At 44.3% G+C, this 24,510-nt stretch overlaps 5 protein-coding genes across 5 annotated transcripts in view; all 5 read right to left on the bottom strand.

Moving 5' to 3' along the window:
* The window catches only part of LOC129655738 (UDP-glucuronosyltransferase 1-6-like), a 145,844-nt gene that overhangs the window by 79,466 nt on the left and 41,868 nt on the right, over nucleotides 1–24,510 (bottom strand). The gene's annotated exons all lie outside the window — the stretch shown is intronic.
* On the bottom strand, nucleotides 6,527–7,681 carry LOC129655845 (UDP-glucuronosyltransferase 1A3-like). The gene is made up of 2 exons (XM_055586670.1): nucleotides 6,818–7,681; nucleotides 6,527–6,538 (listed from the first exon to the last, which is right to left on the bottom strand). The coding sequence occupies exons 1-2, from the start codon at nucleotides 7,679–7,681 to the stop codon at nucleotides 6,527–6,529; spliced, it is 876 nt and encodes a 291-aa protein (XP_055442645.1).
* On the bottom strand, nucleotides 11,241–12,158 carry LOC129655844 (UDP-glucuronosyltransferase 1A3-like). Its single transcript, XM_055586669.1, has one exon. The coding sequence runs from the start codon at nucleotides 12,156–12,158 to the stop codon at nucleotides 11,241–11,243; it is 918 nt and encodes a 305-aa protein (XP_055442644.1).
* On the bottom strand, nucleotides 15,832–16,749 carry LOC129655843 (UDP-glucuronosyltransferase 1A3-like). Its single transcript, XM_055586668.1, has one exon. The coding sequence runs from the start codon at nucleotides 16,747–16,749 to the stop codon at nucleotides 15,832–15,834; it is 918 nt and encodes a 305-aa protein (XP_055442643.1).
* On the bottom strand, nucleotides 20,292–21,251 carry LOC129655842 (UDP-glucuronosyltransferase 1A3-like). Its single transcript, XM_055586665.1, has one exon. The coding sequence runs from the start codon at nucleotides 21,249–21,251 to the stop codon at nucleotides 20,292–20,294; it is 960 nt and encodes a 319-aa protein (XP_055442640.1).

Here is a 24,510-nt window from a genome sequence, read left to right as displayed (position 1 = left end):
GAGTCAGACACGACTGAGTGACTGAACTGAACTGAACTGACTGAAGGCATACAAAATTATTATACAGAGATCTACTGCATTTCTATACACTGAGAGTGAACTATCAGGAAAAGAAATTATTAATAATATTACCATTCTATTTTCAATCATATCAAAAAGAATGTAACACCTAGGAATAAATCTAAGAAGGTTAAAGACCTATACTCTGGGAACTATAAGACACTGATGAAAGACATTGAAGATGACACAAACAAATAGAAAGATACACTGTGGATACATGGATTAAAAGAATTAACATTATTAAAATGACCATACTACCCAAGGAAAGCTACAGATTCAACACAGTATCTATCAAAACACCAATGGCATTTTTCAAAGAACAAGAAAAAATAATTCTAAAATTTTTATGGAAGCATAAAAGACTGAATAACCAAAAAAATCTTGAGAAAAAAGAACAGAACTGGAGCAGCAACATGGATAGGCCTTAGAGATTATCATACTAAGTGAAATAATCAGATAAAGACACATATCATGTGGTATCACTTATACGTGGACTCTAAAAAAATGATACAAATAAACTTATTTTTCAAAAGAAACAGACTCACAGGCATAGAAAAGAAAATTTTGGTTACCAAAAGGGAAAGAGAGGGGAGAGTTAAATTAGGAGCTTGGGATTAACAGCTACATATCACTATACATAAAAGAGATAAATAGCAAGTTCCTATGTACAGAATCCCAGGGACGGGGGAGCCTGGTGGGCTGCCGCCTATGGGGTCGCACAGAGTCAGACACAACTGAAGTGACTTAGCATGTACAGCAAAGGGAGCTATATTCAATACCTTGTAATAATCTGTAATGAAAAAGAATATATATCTCAATAACTTTGCTGTACGACATAAACTAACACAACATTGTTCAAATTAACTATACTTCAGTTTTTTCAAAAAGAGTCAAACTGAAGGAATCACACTTCCTGGTTTAAAACTATGCTACAAAACTACAGTGATCAAAGCAGTAAGGTACTACAGAAACACACATATATCAATGGAACAGAATATACAGCAGAAATAAATTCAGATCTATATTGCAGCTGATCTACAACAAAGGAGGTAATAATATACAATGGGGGAAAGATGGCCTCTTCAGTAAATGGTATTGGGAAAACTGAGCAGCTACATGCAAAAGAATCAAACTGGATTGCTCTCTCACACTATGAACAAAAATAAATTCAAAATAGATTAACGACCTAAAGCCATAAAACTTCAGGTAGAATACATAAGGCAGTAACCACTTTAACTTTTTTAATATTACTATTAATAATATTACTATTACATTTTTTTGAATATGATTCCTCAGACAAGAGAGACAAAAGTAAAATAAATGAATGGGACTTTATCAAACTAAAATCTTTTGAACAGCAAAGAAAATTACTAACAAAAGGGAAAGGCCACTTTCTGAATGGAAGAAGACATTTGCAAATAATATGTCTGATAATAGGTTAATATCCAAAAGACACAAAGAACTCCAAGTCAATACCAACCAAAAAATAAAACAACATGATTAAAAATGGACTGAGACTTAAAGAGACATTTTTCCAGAGAAGACATACAAATGGCCAATAGGCACATGCAAAGATGCTCAACATCACTAATCATCAGAGAAATGCAAATCAAACAACAATGATCTATCACCTCACACCTGTCAGAATGGCTATTATCAAAAAGACAATAAATAACAAAGGTTGGCGAGGATGTCAAGAAAGGGGAACTCTAGGGTACTATTGTGGGCAATGTAAATTGTTGCAGTCACTATGGAAAACAGTATAGAGTTTCTCAAAAAGTTAAAAACAAAACTTTCATATCATCCAGCAGCTCCACTCCTGGGTATTTATCCAAAACATACCCCAAAAAACATTAATTAGAAAAGATATATACACCCCTATGTTCATTGCAGCCTCATTTACTACAGTGGAAAATACTGGCTACTGAATATTGCTCAGCCATAAGAAAGAAAGGAATCTTGTCATTTGTGACAACATGAATGGACCCAGAGGGTATCACGCTTAGTGAAGTAAGTCAGGGAAAGACAAATACTGCATGATTTCACTTATACAAGAAAAATAAAAGCCAAAGCAAATGAACAGAAACAGACTCATAGAGAACTCATAGTTGACAAAAAGCAGGAGAGTGAGGGAAGGAGAGAGAAGGCTGAGGGGGATTAAAATACAACCTTTCAGCTGTAAAATAAATGTCACCGGTATGAAAGGAGTGTGCGAAATACAGTCAGTAGTTATGTAATACATTTCTATGATGAATATCATAGCTGGGTTTATTGTGGTGATTATTTTGAAGTGTATCAAAGTACTGAAACTCTAAGTTGCATAATAGGAGCAAACACAGTGCTGCAGGCCAACCATACTACAAAAACAAGCAAGAAACTCAGAGAGAGAGAAACCAGATCTGCGGCTACCAGAGGCAAAGGACGCGGGGAGGGGGACTGGGTGAAGGCAGTCTAAGGGTGCAGACGTGGAGCTATAAGAGAAATAAACAGTAGGGATGTAATTAACAACATTCACTTTCACTTTTCACTTTCATGCATTGGAGAAGGAAATGGCAACCCACTGCAGTGTTCTTGCCTGGAGAATCCCAGGGACGGGGAAGCCTGGTGGGCTGCCGTCTATGGGGTTGCACAGAGTCGGACACGACTGAAGTGACTTAGCAGCAGCAGCAGCAGCAGTATCAGTTCAGTCACTCAGTCGTGTCCGACTCTTTGCGACCCCATAAACCGCAGCACGCCAGGCCTCCTTGTCCATCACCAACTCCCAGAGTCTACCCAAGCCATATCCATTGAGTTGGTGATGCCATCCAACCAGTTCATCCTGTCGTCCCCTTCTCCTGCCCTCAATCTTTCCCAGAATCAGGGTCTTTTCCAATGAGTCAGCTCTTCCCATCAGGTGGCCAAAGTATTGGAGTTTCAGCTTCAACATCAGTCCTTCCAATGAACACTCAGGACTGATCTCCTTTAGGATGGACTGGTTGGATCTCCTTTCAGTCCAAGGGACTCTCAAGAGTCTTCTCCAACACCACAGTTCAAAAGCATCAATTCTTCTGTGCTCAGCTTTCTTTAGAGTCCAACTCTCACATCCATACATGACTACTGGAAAAACCATAGCCTTGACTAGATGGACCTTTGTTGGCAAAGTAACATCTCTGCTTTTTAATATGCTGTCTAGGTTGGTCATAACTTTTCTTCCAAGGAGTAAGGTGTCTTTTAATTTCATGGCTGCAATCACCATCTGCAGTGATTTTGGAACCCCCCAAAAATGAGGTAAGCCACTGTTTCCCCATCTGTTTGACATGAAGTGATGGGAGGATGCCATGATCTTAGTTTTCTGAATGTTGAGCGCAGGAGCGGCTGCGAGGAGCTACCCCGCATCCCAGGTCAGGGGAGGTGGCTGCACTTGGCCGGAGTAGCCGTGAAGAGATACCCCACGTCCAAGGTAAAAGAAACCCAAGTAAGACAGTAGGTGCTGAGAGACCGCATCAGAGGGCAGACAGACTGACACAGACATCTAGCCAATCTGATCACATGGACCACAGCCTTGTCTGACTCAATGAAACTAAGCCATGCTGTGTGGGGCCACCCAAGACGGACGAGGCATGGTGGAGAGGTCTGACAGAACGTGGTCCACTGGAGAAGGGAATGGCAAACCACTTCAGTATTCTTGCCCATGAACAGTATGAAAAGGCAAAAAGATAGGACACTGAAAGATGAACTCCTCAGGTTGGTAGGTGCCCAATATGCTATTGGAAATCACTGGAGAAATAACTCCAGAAAGAATTAACAACATTAACTCCTTTAATTTTGTGTTTATGTGAGATAATGGGTGATCACTAAATTTGTTTTAGTAAATGTCTCATGATCTAGGTAAGTCAAATCATTCTGCTGTCCACCATAAGCTTCTATAGGAAAATGACAAGCGAAAGTGTGAGTTGTTCAGTCATGTCTGACTCTTTGCAACCCATGGACTATAGCCCACCAGGCTTCTTTGTGCATGGAATTCACCAGGCAAGAATACTGGAGTGGGTAGCCATTTCCTTCTTCAAGGGATTTTCCCGACCCATGGATGGAACTCGGGCCTCCTGCACTGCAGGAGGAGTCTTTACCATCTGAACCTCCAGGGAAGCCTGTCAACTATATCTCAATAAAACTGAAAGACACAAAGACAAACAAGTACCTGAAAATTTTTTATATTGATTATGTTTAAAGGTTAGTATCTTTATATATTTGATTCAGTAAAATATATAATTAAAATTAATTTTAACCCTCTTTTTGCTTTTTTTAAATATATCTACTAAAAAGCTTTCAGTTACATATGTGACTTGCATTGGACCATTCTGTACTAGACTATAAAGGAACCTATTAACATTTTTTAAAGTAGTAACTCCACAAGAAACATTCTCGGATTATAATTCAAAATAATTGTGAAAGATAATAGAAAGATGGCTGCAACAAATGTTAACTATATGGGAGTTCGGAAAAAATCTCATTTTTTAAAAATACTCACTGACTCAAAGAAGAAATCAAAAACATGCATTTAGTTTAAAAAAAGAAAATGAGAGCAGTTTATACCAAAATCTAAGGAATGGGGAGAATGTTTTTTCTATGATCTTCAGTTCTTCATTATTAAGAAAACATAAAGGAACTTAATGCTTATATAAGAAATCAGAAAAACAGCTATAAAGTAAAACAAAGGAAACAAGATGATATCATCAACAAAAACAATAAGCTGCAATTAATGTAATAGAAAACAAAAATAGTAAAAAGAATAAGCAAATCCAAAAGTTATTTCTTTGAGGGGACCCATAAAATATTTCAACCCATCATAAACCTTAAGAAGGAGAAGGAACAAAAATATTACAAATTTTATCTTTCCTATTGTGAAAAAAATTTCCATAAACATTTAAAGGAGTCACATCTAAGGATAAAACATACCAAATAAATAAGACTGACAAAATCTCAAAGTAAAATCAATTTAGTTGGAACAAAAATGGTAAGAGTGTGCTTACCATGTATAACATTTGAGAATTTCAGGGTAAGTGATCTTTCATTTGGCAGAAACATACCTAAATGCCTCCAAATGACAAAACTTTTCCTGCTGGGCATATTTTAAGTAATGATAATAGACAATATTTGTGTGCTCACAGTGACAATATTAAGGTCAGAATGGTTAACTCTGGGCTTCCCTTTTGTGGCTCAGCTGGTAAAGAATCTGCCTGCAATGCAGGAGACCTAGGTTCAATCCCTGGGTTGGGAAGATCCCCTGGAGAAGGGAACGGCTACCCACTCCAGTATTCTGGCCTGGAGAATTCCATGGACTGTACAGTCCATGGGGTCACAAAGAGTCGGACATGACTGAGCGACTTTCACTTTCTTCATGGTTAACTCACCCAGTCAAGGTCATTCAGCTAGGAAAATGGGAGTGAAGATTTGAACCAATGCAGTTAATTCTAGAAAATACACTCACATAGAAAAACTAAAAAGAACACCACCTCCTTACATGTCACTTTTTACAAATCTCACAGACACATACATGTTTCATCATTGGACAAATGCATTGCATGAAGAGGAAATAAAGTAGAATAAAACTTTGTAGTGTGAACAATAAAGAAAAATGAAGTTAGAGTCGTGCAATAATAAATACATTAATGAAAAGAGATGTAAAAATCAGAATACGAAAACTATAAGAGGCCTAAATCATGAAAGTTAATATAAATTCAGTACATGTGACAAAAGAGGGCAAAAAAGATGGTTGATTCAGTGGATAAGAAAACAAATCCTGCCCACAAGAGTCCTATTTCACTTAAACTCACACATTCAGGATTAACATATGAAGACTCTGAACCATTAGGAGTGCAATAGTTCCCACCATGGAAACTTGGGATGTGGTGACTTGGGCTAGGGGAGGTTTGCAAATGTGGTCAACCCTCATAACAAATCCTTCCTCTTTGAGACTCAGTTCTCAGCATCACTGTCCAGACCTTCACTATGTTCATAGGCTCAGTTTTAGCTCCTCTCTAGCCCCTACAGCTAGCCTTTAATGACCTCCATGTCCCACCTTGATGACCTTTCTGTGGGGAATCCAAACTGTACACCCCTACATTTTACTCCAGACCCCAACTCCCGGCCAAAAGACATCTGATCAGCACACCTCCATCTCTGAAGAAGTGTTCTCACTTATTTCTCTCTGTAATCACAGAAAACCCAACTTCTCTCCCTGGGATTGTCTCACTTACAATTAATTTATTCCACTTCTTTAAAATTTCTGATTTTTCGGTGTTCGGGTCTTCTGTGACCACACCTCAATCCCCTGCAAGATAAAACTACTCTGAATTATCAGGGCAACAAATGTAATCTTCCAGATCTTCCTTCCTCCTATTGAACACCTTCAACCAAAAACCCCTGATGAAGGAATTCATGGCTCATGTTCTCTGTTTTCCCTCAGCTAGAGAAAACGGAACAACCTTTACGACAGTTCCTTTTCAAAAGGACAATCGCGGTTGAATCACACATGGCTTGTCAGTCCTAATACAGACCCTCAGCCTTACCTTTCATTCCTCTCAAAGACCATCACAAACCTTTACTACACTGTTGGTACACTTTAACAAATTTAGCTCGCCAAAGACTGCTGGGAGGAGAAGGAGAGGTGGAAATCTGTAGATAGATCAGTATATAATGAAGCACATCGAATTAAAGTTTTTTTAAAAAACATGTGTTCCACTGGGAGCACTGATGGAACAAAAGCAGCAGTACACACCTGAGATAAAGGTTTCCTGTTGGCACAGTTGATGCCCCCAATGAACACCATATTGGGCATGATCGGCCGCGGGTAGTCCATCACAAAGTCTCCTCTGAACAGCCACACGGATCCAGAGGCAAGAATCTCCCCCAGTGACACCTCTCTCTGAAGAAGCTCAGAGGCCATACGTGCATAAGGAGTGAAAGTAATCTGGCAAATGTACTTCAGGGCCAGAGGGTAGAGCATGTTCTTGACCCTTTGGAAGAATGTCATGCGGTCTGAATTCCTTGTTAACAACCTGGGAACATATGAGAAAGGGTTTGGGCATGCTGTGCCCTCAACATCTAAGCCACAGAGAACAGATCGCAAAAAAAACACAGCAGGAATGGACAGGTATTTGGCCAGCACTGCCCCACAGGGGTTAAAAGGATCTGTTAAAAGCACATCAAAGGAACTGGCATTCAGGTCTCTGATCAAGTACTTGTTATGCAATAGTGCCTCACAAGATCTTTCATACAGCAAAGACACATTTTTCAAAGTTGCCATAGCTTCCCAAAACATTGTTAGAAAATGCACTCTTTGGAAAAACACATGAATATGGGTCCTCGTGATGGACTCAAACTCATCCTGTGTGTAGGGAACGGGGTAGACTTTCACGGTGAAAAAGTCCTCTGCCTTGATGTGCATATTCACCTCCGGAGCAACGACCACTGCCTGGTGACCTCTGGCGTGGAGCTCCCGCACGGCCTCCCGCATGCTGAGCCAGTGGCTGCCTTCCATGGGGACCACCAGCACCTTCCCAGCCTCCGCCCATCGCCCGACGCACAGACAGAGCAGGAGTCCAGCCAGCACCTGCCGCCGAAGCTGCAGTCCCAGGGCCATCTCCGCACAAACCACAAGCTACTGACTTTCTGCTCAGGCTGTGCTGCCTATATTTGTTTCCTTACCTTGTCATCAAGTCACTTGAGAACAATGGCATGTCATTGGAGGGCAATGTGCCCTGTTTGCATTAATCCTTACAGAATAAGTCCGTGCCTGTGTTTCATCACTTGTGCGTTCACCCAAGGAAGACCACTCCCCTTTCCTGGAAAAAAGTAAGACTTTCTGCTCTGTTTGGGGAGCATTCAGGTTCACTCTCTTGTTCATCCAAGACCCAAAGCAAGGCTGTGCCTGTCATTTCCCTTGGTCACCTCCTACCTCTCTGCTAACCCTGTTCTCTGGGGCAGGACTGAACTCTGAGGAGTCACCTCTGCCCCAGTCCACACCCAGAATCGCTGTTGCGTGTGATCTTATCTGAGAACTCTTTAAACTATTTCTCCTCATCATGAGTGAACACAGAGCACATCCAGGGAAACATATAACATCACAAGAACAGCCTCCTCTCAGCAGGGACGGGATGGTGGCTCCCTGGATTGTTCCTGTTATATACTGCACACCTCATGCACTGCTCAGGAGAGAGTCTGTCCAAACAGCTACCTCATATGGAAACTTCTGGAAGAATCTTTAAAGACAACAGCAGAAGGCCTGCTTGAGAAATCTTTCTCTGCCTCATGGAATAGAATTTCCTGTTACCTAAATCATCAATGGGAAAGGCAGCTCTTTGTAATGACAGTGGGATTCAGAGTGCGCCAGGCTCCAGGGCCTGCTGCACTTTGAACACGAGAGACCGGCCCCATGCCTCCGTGCAGGCTCTGTGTAGGGACTGAAGTGTGCATTATGCTGGATCTTTATTACATCTTATAGTTTATGTTCAGGGCTTCCCAGATGGTGCAGTGGTAAAGAATTCTCCTACAAATGCAGGAGACACAAGAGACATGGACTCTATCCCTAGGTTGGGTTCGGAAGATCCCTTGGAGTAGGAAATGGTAACTCACTCCGTTTTCTTGCCTGGTATAGCTCATAGACAGAAGAGCCTACACAAAACTATACAAGAAAAGTCTTAACCATCAGATAACCACAAAGGTGTGGTCACTCACCGAGAGCAAAACATCTTGCACTGTGAAGTCAAGCAGGCCTTAGGAAGAATCTCTATAAACAAAGCTATTGGAGGTCATGGAATTCCAGCTGAGCGATTGCAAATCCTATTGATGCCGCTAAAGTGCTGCACTCAATACACCAGCGAATTTGGAAACCTCAGCAAGGGCCACAGGACTGGAAAAGCTCAGTTTACACTCCAACCTCAAAGAAAGACAATGCCAAAGAATGTTCAAACTACTGCACAATTGTGCTCATTTCACATGTTAGCAAGGCAATACTCAAAATCCTTCAACAATATGTGAATCGAAAACTTCCAGATGTACAAGCTGGATTTAGAAAGGGCAGAGGAACCAGAGATCAATTACCAATATCCACTGCATCATAGAAAAAGCAAGGGAATTCCTGAAAAAAATCTACTTCTGCTTCATGACTACTTGAAAGCCTTTGATTCTGTGGATCACAAGAAACTGTGGAAAATTCTTAAAGAGATGGGAGTACCAGACCACATTACCTGCCTTCTGAGAAACCTGTATGTAGGTTTAGAAGCAACAGTTAGAACTGAACATGGAAGAACAGACTAGTTCAAAATTGGGAAATGATTATGTCAAAGCTGTATATTGTCATCCTCCTTACTTAATTTATATGCAGAGCACATCATGTGAAATGCCACACAGCTTGAATCACAAGCTGGAATCAAGATTGCCAGGGGAAATATCGACAACCTCAGATATGCAGATGATACCACACTCATGGCAGACAATGAAGAAGATGAAAGAGTCTCTTGATAAGAGTGAAAGAGGCGAGTGAAAAAGCTGGCTTAAAACTCAGCATTCAAAAATTAAGATCATGGCAAATAGATGGGGGGAAAGTGGAAACACTGACGGATTTTATTTTCTTGGGCTCCAAAATCACTGCTGATGGTGACTATAGCCACAAAATTAAAAGACGCTTGCTCCTTGGAAGAAAAGCTATGACAAAACTAGACTGTGTATTAAAAAGCAGAGACATCACTTTGCCAACAAAAGTTGATAGAGTCAAACCTATGGTTTTTCCAGCAGTCATATATGGATGTGAATGTTGGACCATAAAGAAGCCTGAGCACTGAAGAGTTGATGCTTTCAAATTGTGGTGCTGGAGAAGACTGCATAGCCTCCCCTGGACAGCAAGGAAATCAAACCCATCAATCCTAAGAGAAATCAATCCTGAATATTCCCTGGAAAGACTGCTGCTAAAACTGAAGCTCCAGTGCTTTGGCTACCTGATGAGAAGAACTGACTCATTGGAGAAGACCCTAATGCTGGGAAAGACTTAAGGAAGAAGAAGAAGGGGAATACAGAGGATGAGATGGTTGAATGGCATCACTGACTCCATGGACATGAGTTTGAGCAAACTCCGGGAGATAGTGAAGGACAGGGCAGCCTGCTGCTACAGTCCAAGGGGCCGCAAACAGGTGGACACAACTTGGCAACTGAACAACAACAATTCAGGGTTAATATAAGCAGACTCTGACACTATCAGGAAAGCTGTAGCTCGCACCATAGAAATGCAGGGCTGGTGACTGGGCTGCGGTAGGCGTGGTGATGTGCTCAGTCCCTTCCTGTTCTCAGTTCTCAGCATCCCTGTTATTACCTTCACTGTGCTCTTGGCTCAGTTTGACCTCCTCTCCAGCCCCCACCACTAGCCTTTGAGGACCTCAGTGGCCCATGCTGAGCACCCATCTGACACGCCATTCAACTCTGTACATCCCCCCACATTACTCCAGACCCCAACTCCTGGTCAGAAAACTTCTGGTCAGCACAGGTCCATCTCACGAAACTTGGCTCAGTTATTCCTTTCTCTGATCACAGAGAGCCCGACTTCCATCTCCGGTTTTGTCTCCCTTCCACTCTATTTATTCAACCTCTCTGAAATTCTGCTTCCTTTTGGGGTTGAGGTCTCCAGTGACCACATCCAATATATTTCCAAGACAAAACCACGATGAACTATCAGGACAATAAATGTATTTGCCAATTCTCTCCTCCTCCAATTGAACACCCTCAAGCAAAAAACCCATGATGGATGGATTCACAGCTCAAGTTCTTGGCTCCTACTTGATTGAGAAAACTGCACGACCATTACAACAGATGCTGTTGGAAAGGGCAATCATGGTCAAATCACCCCATTCCTTGTCAAACCTAATATGTGCCTTCACCCCTGCCTCTCATTCATCTCAAAGTCCATCACAAACCTACACTACACTCCTGGAGCACTTTAATAATGTCTCAACAAAGACTGTTCAAAGCAGAATGAAAGGTAGAAATCTTTAGAAAGATCAGTAGATAAGTGAGCATGTAGAAGTAAGCTGTTCTTTTTAAATATGTTCCACTTGGGAATTCCCTGTTGGTCTAGTGATTGGAACTGTCCATTTCACTGCAAGGGCTTTAGGTTGCAGTGTGGTGAAAAAGTTTTTAAAAAATTTTTTAATTCAAAGATTGTGCTCCACTAGGAGCACTGATTGAACAAAAGCAGCAGTACAGACCTGAGATAAAGGTTTCCTGTTGGCACAGTTGATGCCCCCAATGAACACCATGTTGGGCATGATCGGCCGCGGGTAGTCCATCACAAAGTCTCCTCTGAACAGCCACACGGATCCAGAGGCAAGAATCTCCACCAGCGACACCTCTCTCTGAAGAAGCTCAGAGGCCATACGTTCATAAGGAGTGAAGGTAACCTGGCAAATGTACTTCAGGGCCAGAGGGTAGAGCATGTTCTTGACCCTTTGGAAGAATGTCATGTGGTCTGGATTCCTTGTTAATAACCGAGGAACATAAGAGAAAGGGTTGGGGCATGCTGTGCCCTCAACATCTAAGTCACAGGGAACTGAACGCAAGAAAAACACAGCAGGAATGGACAGGTACTTAGCCAGCACTGCTCCGCAGGGGTGAACAGGGTCCGTTAAAACCACATCAAAGAAACTTGCATTCAGGTGCCTGATCAAGTCCTTATTATACAGCAGCCCCTCACAAGACCTTTCAAAGAGTAAAGATGCTTTTTTCAAAGATGCCATAGTTTTCAAAAACATCGTTACCCAATGTACTCTTTCAAAAATCATATGTACATGAGTCTTCATGAGGGAATCAAATTTGTCCTGTGTGTAGGGAATATTGTAGGTTTTCATGGTGAAAAAGTCCTCTGCCTTGATGTGCATATTCACCTCCGGAGCAACGACCACTGCCTGGTGACCTCTGGCGTGGAGCTCCCGCACGGCCTCCCGCATGCTGAGCCAGTGGCTGCCCTCCATGGGGACCACCAGCACCTTCCCAGCCTCAGCCCATCGCCCGGCGCACAGACAGAGCAGGAGTCCAGCCAGCACCTGCCGCCGAAGCTGCAGTCCCAGGGCCATCTCCGCACAAACCAGAAGGTGCTCCGTCGCTGGTGGGGCTGTGCCACCTATATTTGTTCCCTTTTCTTTATCTTATCATCAAGTCACTTAAGCAAAATGGCATGTCATTGGAAGGCAGCGTGCCCTCCGAACATTAATCATTACAGAATAACTCCATGCCTGTGTTTCATCACCTCTGATTTCATCCAGGGAACGGTTACCCGCTCCCCTTATCTTGGAAAAACTCTTCTGACCTGCTGCTCCCTCTAGGGAACATAGTAGTTCACTCTCTTGTTTTTCATCCAAGACCCAAAGCAAGTCTGTGCCTGTCCATTCCCTTGGTCACCTCCTACCTCTCTGCTAACCCTGTTCTCTGGAGCTGGACTGAACACTGAGGAGTCACCTCTGCCCCAGTCCCCACCAGAAGCTCTGCTGCATGTGACCTTATCTGAGAAAGATTCACTCTTTCCCCCCATCATCAGTGAACACAGAGCACATCCAGGGAAACATATAACATCCTAAGAACAGCCTTCTCTCAGCAGGGAGGGTATGGTGGCTCTCTGGTTTGTTCCTGTTCCACACTGGACACCTCTTGCACTCCCCAGAGAGAGACTGTCTGAACAGCTGCCCAAAATGGAAACATCTGGAAGGATCCTTGAGGACAACTGCAGAAGGGCTGCTTGAGAATTCTTTAACTGCCTCATGGAGTAGAACTTCCTGTTATCTAAATCATCAGTGGGCAAGGCAGCTCTTTGTAATGACAGTGGGATTCAGAGGGCGCCAGGCTCCAGGGCCTGCTGCACTTTGGACAGGAAGGATGGCCCCATGCCTCCGTGCAGGCTCTGTGTAGGGACTGAAGTGTGCATTATGCTGGATCTTTATTACATCTTATAGTTTATGTTCAGGGCTTCCCAGATGGTGCAGTGGTAAAGAATTCTCCTACAAATGCAGGAGACACAAGAGACATGGACTCTATCCCTAGGTTGGGTTCGGAAGATCCCTTGGAGTAGGAAATGGTAGCTCACTCTGTTTTCTTGCCTGGTATAGCTCATAGACAGAGGAGCCTACACAAAACTATACAAGAAAAGTCTTAACCATCAGATAACCACAAAGGTGTGGTCACTCACCGAGAGCAAAACATCTTGCACCGTGAAGTCAAGCAGGCCTTAGGAAGAATCACTATAAACAAAGCTATTGGAGGTCATGGAATTCCAGCTGAGCGATTGCAAATTCTAATACTGATGCTGCTAAAGTGCTGCACTTAATACGCCAGTAAATTTGGAAACCTCAGCAAGGGCCACAGGACTGGAAAAGCTCAGTTTACACTCCAACCTCAAAGAAAGACAATGCCAAAGAATGTTCAAACTACTGCACAATTGTGCTCATTTCACATGTTAGCAAGGCAATACTCAAAATCCTTCAACAATATGTGAATCGAAAACTTCCAGATGTACAGCTGGATTTAGAAAAGGCAGAGGAACCAGAGATCAATTACCAATATCCACTGCATCATAGAAAAAGCAAGGGAATTCCTGAAAAAAATCTACTTCTGCTTCATGACTACTTGAAAGCCTTTGATTCTGTGGATCACAAGAAACTGTGGAAAATTCTTAAAGAGATGGGAGTACCAGACCACATTACCTGCCTTCTGAGAAACCTGTATGTAGGTTTAGAAGCAACAGTTAGAACTGAACATGGAAGAACAGACTAGTTCAAAATTGGGAAATGATTATGTCAAAGCTGTATATTGTCATCCTCCTTACTTAATTTATATGCAGAGCACATCATGTGAAATGCCACACAGCTTGAATCACAAGCTGGAATCAAGATTGCCAGGGGAAATATCGACAACCTCAGATATGCAGATGATACCACACTCATGGCAGACAATGAAGAAGATGAAAGAGTCTCTTGATAAGAGTGAAAGAGGAGAGTGAAAAAGCTGGCTTAAAACTCAGCATTCAAAAATTAAGATCATGGCAAATAGATGGGGGGAAAGTGGAAACACTGACGGATTTTATTTTCTTGGGCTCCAAAATCACTGCTGATGGTGACTATAGCCACAAAATTAAAAGACGCTTGCTCCTTGGAGAAAAAGCTATGACAAAGCTAGACTGTGTATTAAAAAGCAGAGACATCACTTTGCCAACAAAAGTTGATAGAGTCAAACCTATGGTTTTTCCAGCAGTCATATATGGATGTGAATGTTGGACCATAAAGAAGCCTGAGCACTGAAGAGTTGATGCTTTCAAATTGTGGTGCTGGAGAAGACTGCATAGCCTCCCCTGGACAGCAAGGAAATCAAACCCATCAATCCTAAGAGAAATCAAACTGAAGAGTTGATGCTTTCAAATTGTGGTGCTGGAGAAGACTGCATAGCCTCCCCTGGACAGCAAGGAAATCAAACCCATCAATCCTAAGAGAAATCAATCCTGAATATTCCCTGGAAAGACTGCTGCTAAAACTGAAGCTCCAGTGCTTTGGCTACCTGATGAGAAGAACTGACTCATTGGAGAAGACCCTAATGCTGGGAAAGACTTAAGGAAGAAGAAGAAGGGGAATACAGAGGATGAGATGGTTGAATGGCATCACTGACTCCATGGACATGAGTTTGAGCAAACTCCGGGAGATAGTGAAGGACAGGGCAGCCTGCTGCTACAGTCCAAGGGGCCGCAAACAGGTGGACACAACTTGGCAACTGAACAACAACAATTCAGGGTTAATATAAGCAGACTCTGACACTATCAGGAAAGCTGTAGCTCGCACCATAGAAATGCAGGGCTGGTGACTGGGCTGCGGTAGGCGTGGTGATGTGCTCAGTCCCTTCCTGTTCTCAGTTCTCAGCATCCCTGTTATTACCTTCACTGTGCTCTTGGCTCAGTTTGACCTCCTCTCCAGCCCCCACCACTAGCCTTTGAGGACCTCAGTGGCCCATGCTGAGCACCCATCTGACACGCCATTCAACTCTGTACATCCCCCCACATTACTCCAGACCCCAACTCCTGGTCAGAAAACTTCTGGTCAGCACAGGTCCATCTCACGAAACTTGGCTCAGTTATTCCTTTCTCTGATCACAGAGAGCCCGACTTCCATCTCCGGTTTTGTCTCCCTTCCACTCTATTTATTCAACCTCTCTGAAATTCTGCTTCCTTTTGGGGTTGAGGTCTCCAGTGACCACATCCAATATATTTCCAAGACAAAACCACGATGAACTATCAGGACAATAAATGTATTTGCCAATTCTCTCCTCCTCCAATTGAACACCCCCAAGCAAAAAACCCATGATGGATGGATTCACAGCTCAAGTTCTTGGCTCCTACTTGATTGAGAAAACTGCACGACCATTACAACAGATGCTGTTGGAAAGGGCAATCATGGTCAAATCACCCCATTCCTTGTCAAACCTAATATGTGCCTTCACCCCTGCCTCTCATTCATCTCAAAGTCCATCACAAACCTACACTACACTCCTGGAGCACTTTAATAATGTCTCAACAAAGACTGTTCAAAGCAGAATGAAAGGTAGAAATCTTTAGAAAGATCAGTAGATAAGTGAGCATGTAGAAGTAAGCTGTTCTTTTTAAATATGTTCCACTTGGGAATTCCCTGTTGGTCTAGTGATTGGAACTGTCCATTTCACTGCAAGGGCTTTAGGTTGCAGTGTGGTGAAAAAGGTTTTAAAACATTTTTTAATTCAAAGATTGTGCTCCACTAGGAGCACTGATTGAACAAAAGCAGCAGTACAGACCTGAGATAAAGGTTTCCTGTTGGCACAGTTGATGCCCCCAATGAACACCATGTTGGGCATGATCGGCCGCGGGTAGTCCATCACAAAGTCTCCTCTGAATAGCCACACAGATCCAGAGGCAAGAATCTCCACCAGCGACACCTCTCCCTGAAGAAGCTCAGAGGCCATACGTTCATAAGGAGTGAAGGTAACCTGGCAAATGTACTTCAGGGCCAGAGGGTAGAGCATGTTCTTGACCCTTTGGAAGAATGTCATGTGGTCTGGATTCCTTGTTAATAACCGAGGAACATAAGAGAAAGGGTTTGGGCATGCTGTGCCCTCAACATCTAAGTCACAGGGAACTGAACGCAAGAAAAACACAGCAGGAATGGACAGGTACTTAGCCAGCATTGCTCCGCAGGGGTGAACAGGGTCCGTTAAAACCACATCAAAGGAACTTGCATTCAGGTGCCTGATTAGATCCTTATTATACAGCAGCCCCTCACAAGACCTTTCAAAGAGTAAAGACACATTTTTCAAAGATGCCATAGTTTTCAAAAACATCGTTACCCAATGTACTGTTTCAAAAACCATATGTACATGAGTCTTCATGAGGGAATCAAATTTGTCCTGTGTGTAGGGAATATCGTAGGTTTTCATGGTGAAAAAGTCCTCTGCCTTGATGTGCATATTCACCTCCGGAGCAACGACCACTGCCTGGTGACCTCTGGCATGGAGCTCCCGCACGGCCTCCCGCATGCTGAGCCAGTGGCTGCCCTCCATGGGGACCACCAGCACCTTCCCAGCCTCAGCCCATCGCCCGGCGCACAGACAGAGCAGGAGTCCAGCCAGCACCTGCCGCCGAAGCTGCAGTCCCAGGGCCATCTCCGCACAAACCAGAAGGTGCTCCGTCGCTGGTGGGGCTGTGCCACCTATATTTGTTCCCATATCTTTATCTTATCTTCAAGTCACTTAAGCAAAATGGCATGTCATTGGAAGGCAGCGTGCCCTCCGAACATTAATCATTACAGAATAACTCCGTGCCTGTCTTTCATCACCTCTGATTTCATCCAGGGAACGGTTACCCGCTCCCCTTATCTTGGAAAAACTCTTCTGACCTGCTGCTCCCTCTAGGGAACATAGTAGTTCACTCTCTTGTTTTTCATCCAAGACCCAAAGCAAGTCTGTGCCTGTCCATTCCCTTGGTCACCTCCTACCTCTCTGCTAACCCTGTTCTCTGGAGCTGGACTGAACGCTGAGGAGTCACCTCTGCCCCAGTCCCCACCAGAAGCTCTGCTGCATGTGACCTTATCTGAGAAAGATTCAAACTCTTTCCCCCCATCATCAGTGAACACAGAGCACATCCAGGGAAACATATAACATCCTAAGAACAGCCTTCTCTCAGCAGGGAGGGTATGGTGGCTCTCTGGTTTGTTCCTGTTCCACACTGGACACCTCTTGCACTCCCCAGAGAGAGACTGTCTGAACAGCTGCCCAAAATGGAAACATCTGGAAGGATCCTTGAGGACAACTGCAGAAGGGCTGCTTGAGAATTCTTTAACTGCCTCATGGAGTAGAACTTCCTGTTATCTAAATCTTCAGTGGGCAAGGCAGCTCTTTGTAATGACAGTGGGATTCAGAGGGCGCCAGGCTCCAGGGCCTGCTGCACTTTGAACACGAGAGACCGGCCCCATGCCTCCGTGCAGGCTCTGTGTAGGGACTGAAGTGTGCATTATTCTGGATCTTTATTACATCTTATAGTTTATGTTCAGGCCTTCCCAGATGGTGCAGTGGTAAAGAATTCTCCTACAAATGCAGGAGACACAAGAGACATGGACTCTATCCCTAGGTTGGGTTCGGAAGATCCCTTGGAGTAGGAAATGGTAACTCACTCCGTTTTCTTGCCTGGTATAGCTCATAGACAGAAGAGCCTACACAAAACTATACAAGAAAAGTCTTAACCATCAGATAACCACAAAGGTGTGGTCACTCACCGAGAGCAAAACATCTTGCACTGTGAAGTCAAGCAGGCCTTAGGAAGAATCTCTATAAACAAAGCTATTGGAGGTGATGGAATTCCAGCTGAGCAATTGCAATCCTAATACTGATGCTGCTAAAGTGCTGCACTTAATACACCAGCGAATTTGGAAACCTCAGCAAGGGCCACAGGACTGGAAAAGCTCAGTTTACACTCCAACCTCAAAGAAAGACAATGCCAAAGAATGTTCAAACTACTGCACAATTGTGCTCATTTCACATGTTAGCAAGGCAATACTCAAAATCCTTCAACAATATGTGAATCGAAAACTTCCAGATGTACAAGCTGGATTTAGAAAAGGCAGAGGAACCAGAGATCAATTACCAATATCCACTGCATCATAGAAAAAGCAAGGGAATTCCTGAAAAAAATCTACTTCTGCTTCATGACTACTTGAAAGCCTTTGATTCTGTGGATCACAAGAAACTGTGGAAAATTCTTAAAGAGATGGGAGTACCAGACCACATTACCTGCCTTCTGAGAAACCTGTATGTAGGTTTAGAAGCAACAGTTAGAACTGAACATGGAAGAACAGACTAGTTCAAAATTGGGAAATGATTATGTCAAAGCTGTATATTGTCATCCTCCTTACTTAATTTATATGCAGAGCACATCATGTGAAATGCCACACAGCTTGAATCACAAGCTGGAATCAAGATTGCCAGGGGAAATATCGACAACCTCAGATATGCAGATGATACCACACTCATGGCAGACAATGAAGAAGATGAAAGAGTCTCTTGATAAGAGTGAAAGAGGAGAGTGAAAAAGCTGGCTTAAAACTCAGCATTCAAAAATTAAGATCATGGCAAATAGATGGGGGGAAAGTGGAAACACTGACGGATTTTATTTTCTTGGGCTCCAAAATCACTGCTGATGGTGACTATAGCCACAAAATTAAAAGACGCTTGCTCCTTGGAGAAAAAGCTATGACAAAACTAGACTGTGTATTAAAAAGCAGAGACATCACTTTGCCAACAAAAGTTGATAGAGTCAAACCTATGGTTTTTCCAGCAGTCATATATGGATGTGAATGTTGGACCATAAAGAAGCCTGAGCACTGAAGAGTTGATGCTTTCAAATTGTGGTGCTGGAGAAGACTGCATAGCCTCCCCTGGACAGCAAGGAAATCAAACCCATCAATCCTAAGAGAAATCAATCCTGAATATTCCCTGGAAAGACTGCTGCTAAAACTGAAGCTCCAGTGCTTTGGCTACCTGATGAGAAGAACTGACTCATTGGAGAAGACCCTAATGCTGGGAAAGACTTAAGGAAGAAGAAGAAGGGGAATACAGAGGATGAGATGGTTGAATGGCATCACTGACTCCATGGACATGAGTTTGAGCAAACTCCGGGAGATAGTGAAGGACAGGGCAGCCTGCTGCTACAGTCCAAGGGGCCGCAAACAGGTGGACACAACTTGGCAACTGAACAACAACAACAATAATTCAGGGTTAATATAAGCAGACTCTGAAACTGTGAGGAAAGCTGTAGGTCGCACCATAGAAATGCAGGGTTGGTGACTGGGCTGCGGTAGGCATGGTGATGTGCTCAGTCCCTTCCTCTTTGACTCAGTTCTCAGCATCCCTGTTATTACCTTCACTGTGCTCTTGGCTCAGTTTGACCTCCTCTCCAGCCCCCACCACTAGCCTTTGAGGACCTCAGTAACCCATGCTGAGCACCTATCTGACACGCCATTCAACTCTGTGCATCCCCCCACTTTACTCCAGACCCCATCTCCTGGTCAGAAAACTTCTGGTCAGCACAGGTCCATCTCAAGAAACTTGGCTCAATTATTCCTTTCTCTGATCAGAGAGAGCCTGACTTACATCTCCGGTTTTGTCTCCCTTCCGCTCTATTTATTCAACCTCTCTGAAACTTCTGCTTCCTTTTGGGGTTGAGGTCTCCAGTGACCACCCCTAATACCTTTCCAAGACAAAACCACAATGAAGTATCAGGACATTAAATGCAATTTGCCAGTTCTTTCCTCCTCCAATTGAACACCCTCAAGCAAAAAACCCATGATGGATGGATTCACAGCTCAAGTTCTTGGCTCCTACTTGATTGAGAAAACTGCACGACCATTACAACAGATGCTGTTGGAAAGGGCAATCATGGTCAAATCACCCCATTCCTTGTCAAACCTAATATGTGCCTTCACCCCTGCCTCTCATTTGTCTCAAAGTCCATCACAAACCTACACTACACCTGGAGCACTTTAATTATGGATCTTGCCAAAGAGTGTATGAAGGAGAATGAGAGGTAGAAATCTTTAGAAAGATCAGTAGATAAGTAAGCACGTGGAAGTAGGCTGTTGTTTTAAAATATGTTCCACTTGGGAATTCCCTGTTGGTCTAGTGATTGGAACCATCCATTTCACTGCAAGGGCCTAGTTTGCAGTGTGGTGAAAAGTTTTTAAAATCTCTTTAATTAAAAGAATGTGCTGCACTTGGAACACTGATTGAATAAAAGCAGCAGTACACCCCTGAGATAAAGGTTTCCTGTTTGCACAGTTGATGCACCCAGTGAACACCATGTTGGGCATGATCGGCCGCGGGTAGTCCATCACAAAGTCTCCTCTGAATAGCCACACGGATCCAGAGGCAAGAATCTCCACCAGCGACACCTCTCTCTGAAGAAGCTCAGAGGCCATACGTTCATAAGGAGTGAAGGTAACCTGGCAAATGTACTTCAGGGCCAGAGGGTAGAGCATGTTCTTGACCCTTTGGAAGAATGTCATGTGGTCTGGATTCCTTGTTAATAACCGAGGAACATAAGAGAAAGGGTTGGGGCATGCTGTGCCCTCAACATCTAAGTCACAGGGAACTGAACGCAAGAAAAACACAGCAGGAATGGACAGGTACTTAGCCAGCACTGCTCCGCAGGGGTGAACAGGGTCCGTTAAAACCACATCAAAGGAACTGACATTCAGGTGCCTGATCAAGTCCTTATTATACAGCAGCCCCTCACAAGACCTTTCAAAGAGTAAAGACACATTTTTCAAAGATGCCATAGTTTTCAGAAACATTGTTAAAAAATGTGCTCTTTCAAAAAGCAGTTGTATATGAGTCATACCGAGAGAATCAAATTTGTCCTGTTTGTAGGGAACAGCGTAGGTTTTCACGGTGAAAAAGTCCTCTGCCTTGATGTGCATATTCACCTCCGGAGCAACGACCACTGCCTGGTGACCTCTGGCATGGAGCTCCTGCACGGCCTCCCGCATGCTGAGCCAGTGGCTGCCCTCCATGGAGACCACCAGCACCTTCCCAGCCTCAGCCCATCGCCCGGCGCACAGACAGAGCAGGAGTCCAGCCAGCACCTGCCACCGAAGCTGCAGTCCCAGGGCCATCTCCACACAAACCAGAAGGTGCTCCGTCGCTGGTGGGGCTGTGCCACCTATATTTGTTCCCTTTTCTTTATCTTATCATCAAGTCACTTAAGCAAAATGGCATGTCATTGGAAGGCAGCGTGCCCTCCGAACATTAATCATTACAGGATAAGACTATGCCTGTGTTTCATCACCTCTGATTTCACCCAGGGAAAGATCACACCCCGTTACTTTGGAAAATCTCCTCTGACTCTGCTGCTCTCTCTGGGGAACATTCTAGTTCACTCTCTTGTTCTTCATCCAAGACCCAAAGCAAGGCTGTGTCTGCCCTATTCCCTTAATCACCTCCTACCTCTCTGCTAACCCTGTTCTCTGGGGCTGGACTGAACGCTGAGGAGTCACCTCTGCCCCAGTCCCCACCCAGAACCTCTGCTGAATGTGACCTTATCTGAGAACTTTTTAAACTCTTTCACCCCAATTCATAGGTGAACTCGGAGCTAATCCAGGGAAATGTATTACGTTGCTAGGGCTGCTTTCTCAGCAGGGAGGGGATGGTGGCTCTCTGGTTTGTTCCGGTTCCACACTGGACACCTCTTACCCTGCTCAGGAGAGAGTCTGTTGGAGCAGCTGCCCAATATGGAAACATCTGGAAGGATCCTTGAGGACAACAGCAGAAGGGCTGCATGAGAATTCTTTATCACCTCATGGAATAGAACTTCCAGTTATCTAAATCATCAGTGGGGAAGGCAGCTCTTTGTAATGACAGTGGGGTTCAGAGGACACCTGGGCCCAGACCTTGCTCACCCTGGACAGGAGGAAGCTGACTCCATGCTTCCATGCGGGTTCTCTGAATCCTCTTCTGATGCAGAAGGTACCAGTCCTCCACTACTCTGGTTAGGGACTGAAGTGAATTAATCTGGACCTTTATTATATCTTATAGTTTATGTTCAGATTTTTCTCCAAGTTACAGACCAAATCCTGAAAAGGACAGATTCCTCAGAAGAGAGTAGCTCCAGAATTTGTGAGACCCTTCTGAGGTGGGGCCTGTGCAATGATTGTGTCTCAGACCTATGAGGTGACCCTACTACAGAGACTGATGGTCATGTGTGCTCAACAGAATGTGACATCTCCACGTCTAATCTGCCCTGGGGAAGATGGAGTAGGACTTTCTGGGCTGCCCAGCTTTCTCACTGAGCACCCTCTTCTGCATCCATGGCTTCTGCCATAAGGACATCCTGCCATGATCCACATGTCCAGCTAGGCTGACATTTTCCTTTGGGAGAAAGCTTTCCCTCATTTGGGATCCACGTTGATAACAGATTTCATCACGGGGCAAATGCACGCAGGCCAGTGTGCCTCCTGTATCACACAGGCTGCCACCGTGCTCGGGGCGTTTCCTTTAACCATCCTTGGAGGCTGTGGTCCAAGATCCTGGATCTCCAACAGCAACAACTCAGCTCTTTTTCTGGATCCTCTTTCTGTCCCAGCTACATTTCTGCATGTTTCCCCAAGGCTCACTTTCTGACCTCCACTCCCAGCCTAAATCCTATCATACCTGTCAAGCAGATTACAGGGCACTTGTCAGCAAAACCAGAGCCAAGCACCAACTCCGTGGGGAATATAAAAGGTCATCACTATGCCAGCCGCCAGGAGTGGAAGTCCAAACACCTCTGCCCACTGCATCTTGGTATCTGAATCACCAGGAAGAGCACAGTCAAGCACTGGATGGAAAAACACTTTCCTTACACAGAGCACGAGTAGCCCCAACACTGGGCATTGGTACCCACAACCAGCCAGTTTCCCCTGATGGCTGACGCAGAGCAATTTGCCTACATGCATCCCTTTTATGCCCAGTAGAAAGACCCTGCCCCCTCCCTGAGGAGGACAGGGTAACAGTAGGGTTGGCCAAGTTCCATAACATGCGTGCACTTCAAAGACAGAAGAGCAGTCATTGAACCTGAAACAGGGAAATACACTCTCTCACAGTGTGATAAGCCTAGCATAGGCTGGTTGGCTCCTATTGAGGAAGAGTTCCAAGCCCAAGGCCCACTCTTATGCTGCCAAGTGAAGGCCAAAACACTACATGCATGGGAATTCCCTGGTGGTCCAGCGGCTAATAATCTGCCTAGTAATGCAAAGGACATGGGTTCAATCCCTGATTGAGAAACTAACATCCTACGTACCATGGGGCAACCAACTTTGTGTACCACAGCAAAGATCCTGCCTGCCACAACTAGGACCTGATACAGCCAAAAATAAATAAATTTAAAAAATATTTTATTACTTATTTATAAATAATTTAATAAAAATAATTTATAAATAAATAAAACTGCTTCCATGAGACTGCCTTTCCCAACACCAAGTTTTATGATTTTTTACACGAAGGCAAGCCACTGTTGGTGCTTTGATGGGCCCCACCTTCCCCTGCACAGAGGTATGAATAAGCAAGAAGCGTTCTTGACAGTGAGAGACCTCTACACCATGGGACTCTCATGGAACTTGCAAGAGCAGGTAGCCGGGGACTGAAAACGGAGAGGGCTGTGTTCACCTCAAAGTACCTGGAACAGGGTGACTTGGAACAACAAAAATGTACTGCCTCCCACTCTGGTATCAGAGTTGAAGGACATGCGCTCATCTTCTCCTGCGAGAATTCCAAAATTGCAACTCGCTGCTGAACAACCATTGACAGGAGAATGTTGGACCCCACCAAAAAAAGATACCCCACCTCCAAGGGCAAAGGAGAAGCCGCAATAAGATGTAGGAGGGACAAAATTGCATTTAGAATCAAACCCCATACCCACCAGAGACGCTCGGAGGACTCAAACAAAACCTCGTGTGCAACAGGATGCAGAGACACCCAGAGACTGAGCCAGACCTGCCTTCGAGTGTTTGAGTGTCTCGTGCAGAGGCACGGGCCAGCAGTGGCCTGCCATGGGGACAGGGGCTCTGGCTGCAGCAGACCTGGGTCACCCAGTGTGTGGCATCAGCCATCTGGGAGGAAGTTGCCATTAGCACCACCATAGAGCCACCGAGCAGACGACCCACAAGCTGCAGAACAATGATACCAAACAAATTCTTGCACTGTTAAGAAAGCTCTAGGACCCACAACAGATTTCCCAACCTGGGGATCTGGCAAAGGGATGAGAACCCCCAGGGAATTTGACTTTAGAGGCCAGTGGGAGACTGAGCCAGACTTGCCTATGAGTGTCCAGGAATGTCCGGTGGAGGCCTGGGTGGACAGTTTGGCCTCAGGTCAAACAAGAGTGAGGGAATATAGCCC

This window comes from Bubalus kerabau, chromosome 6 (assembly GCF_029407905.1).
Source record: "Bubalus kerabau isolate K-KA32 ecotype Philippines breed swamp buffalo chromosome 6, PCC_UOA_SB_1v2, whole genome shotgun sequence".
Taxonomy (NCBI): Eukaryota; Metazoa; Chordata; class Mammalia; order Artiodactyla; family Bovidae; genus Bubalus; species Bubalus kerabau.
This window is presented reverse-complemented; position numbering and strand designations above follow the sequence as displayed.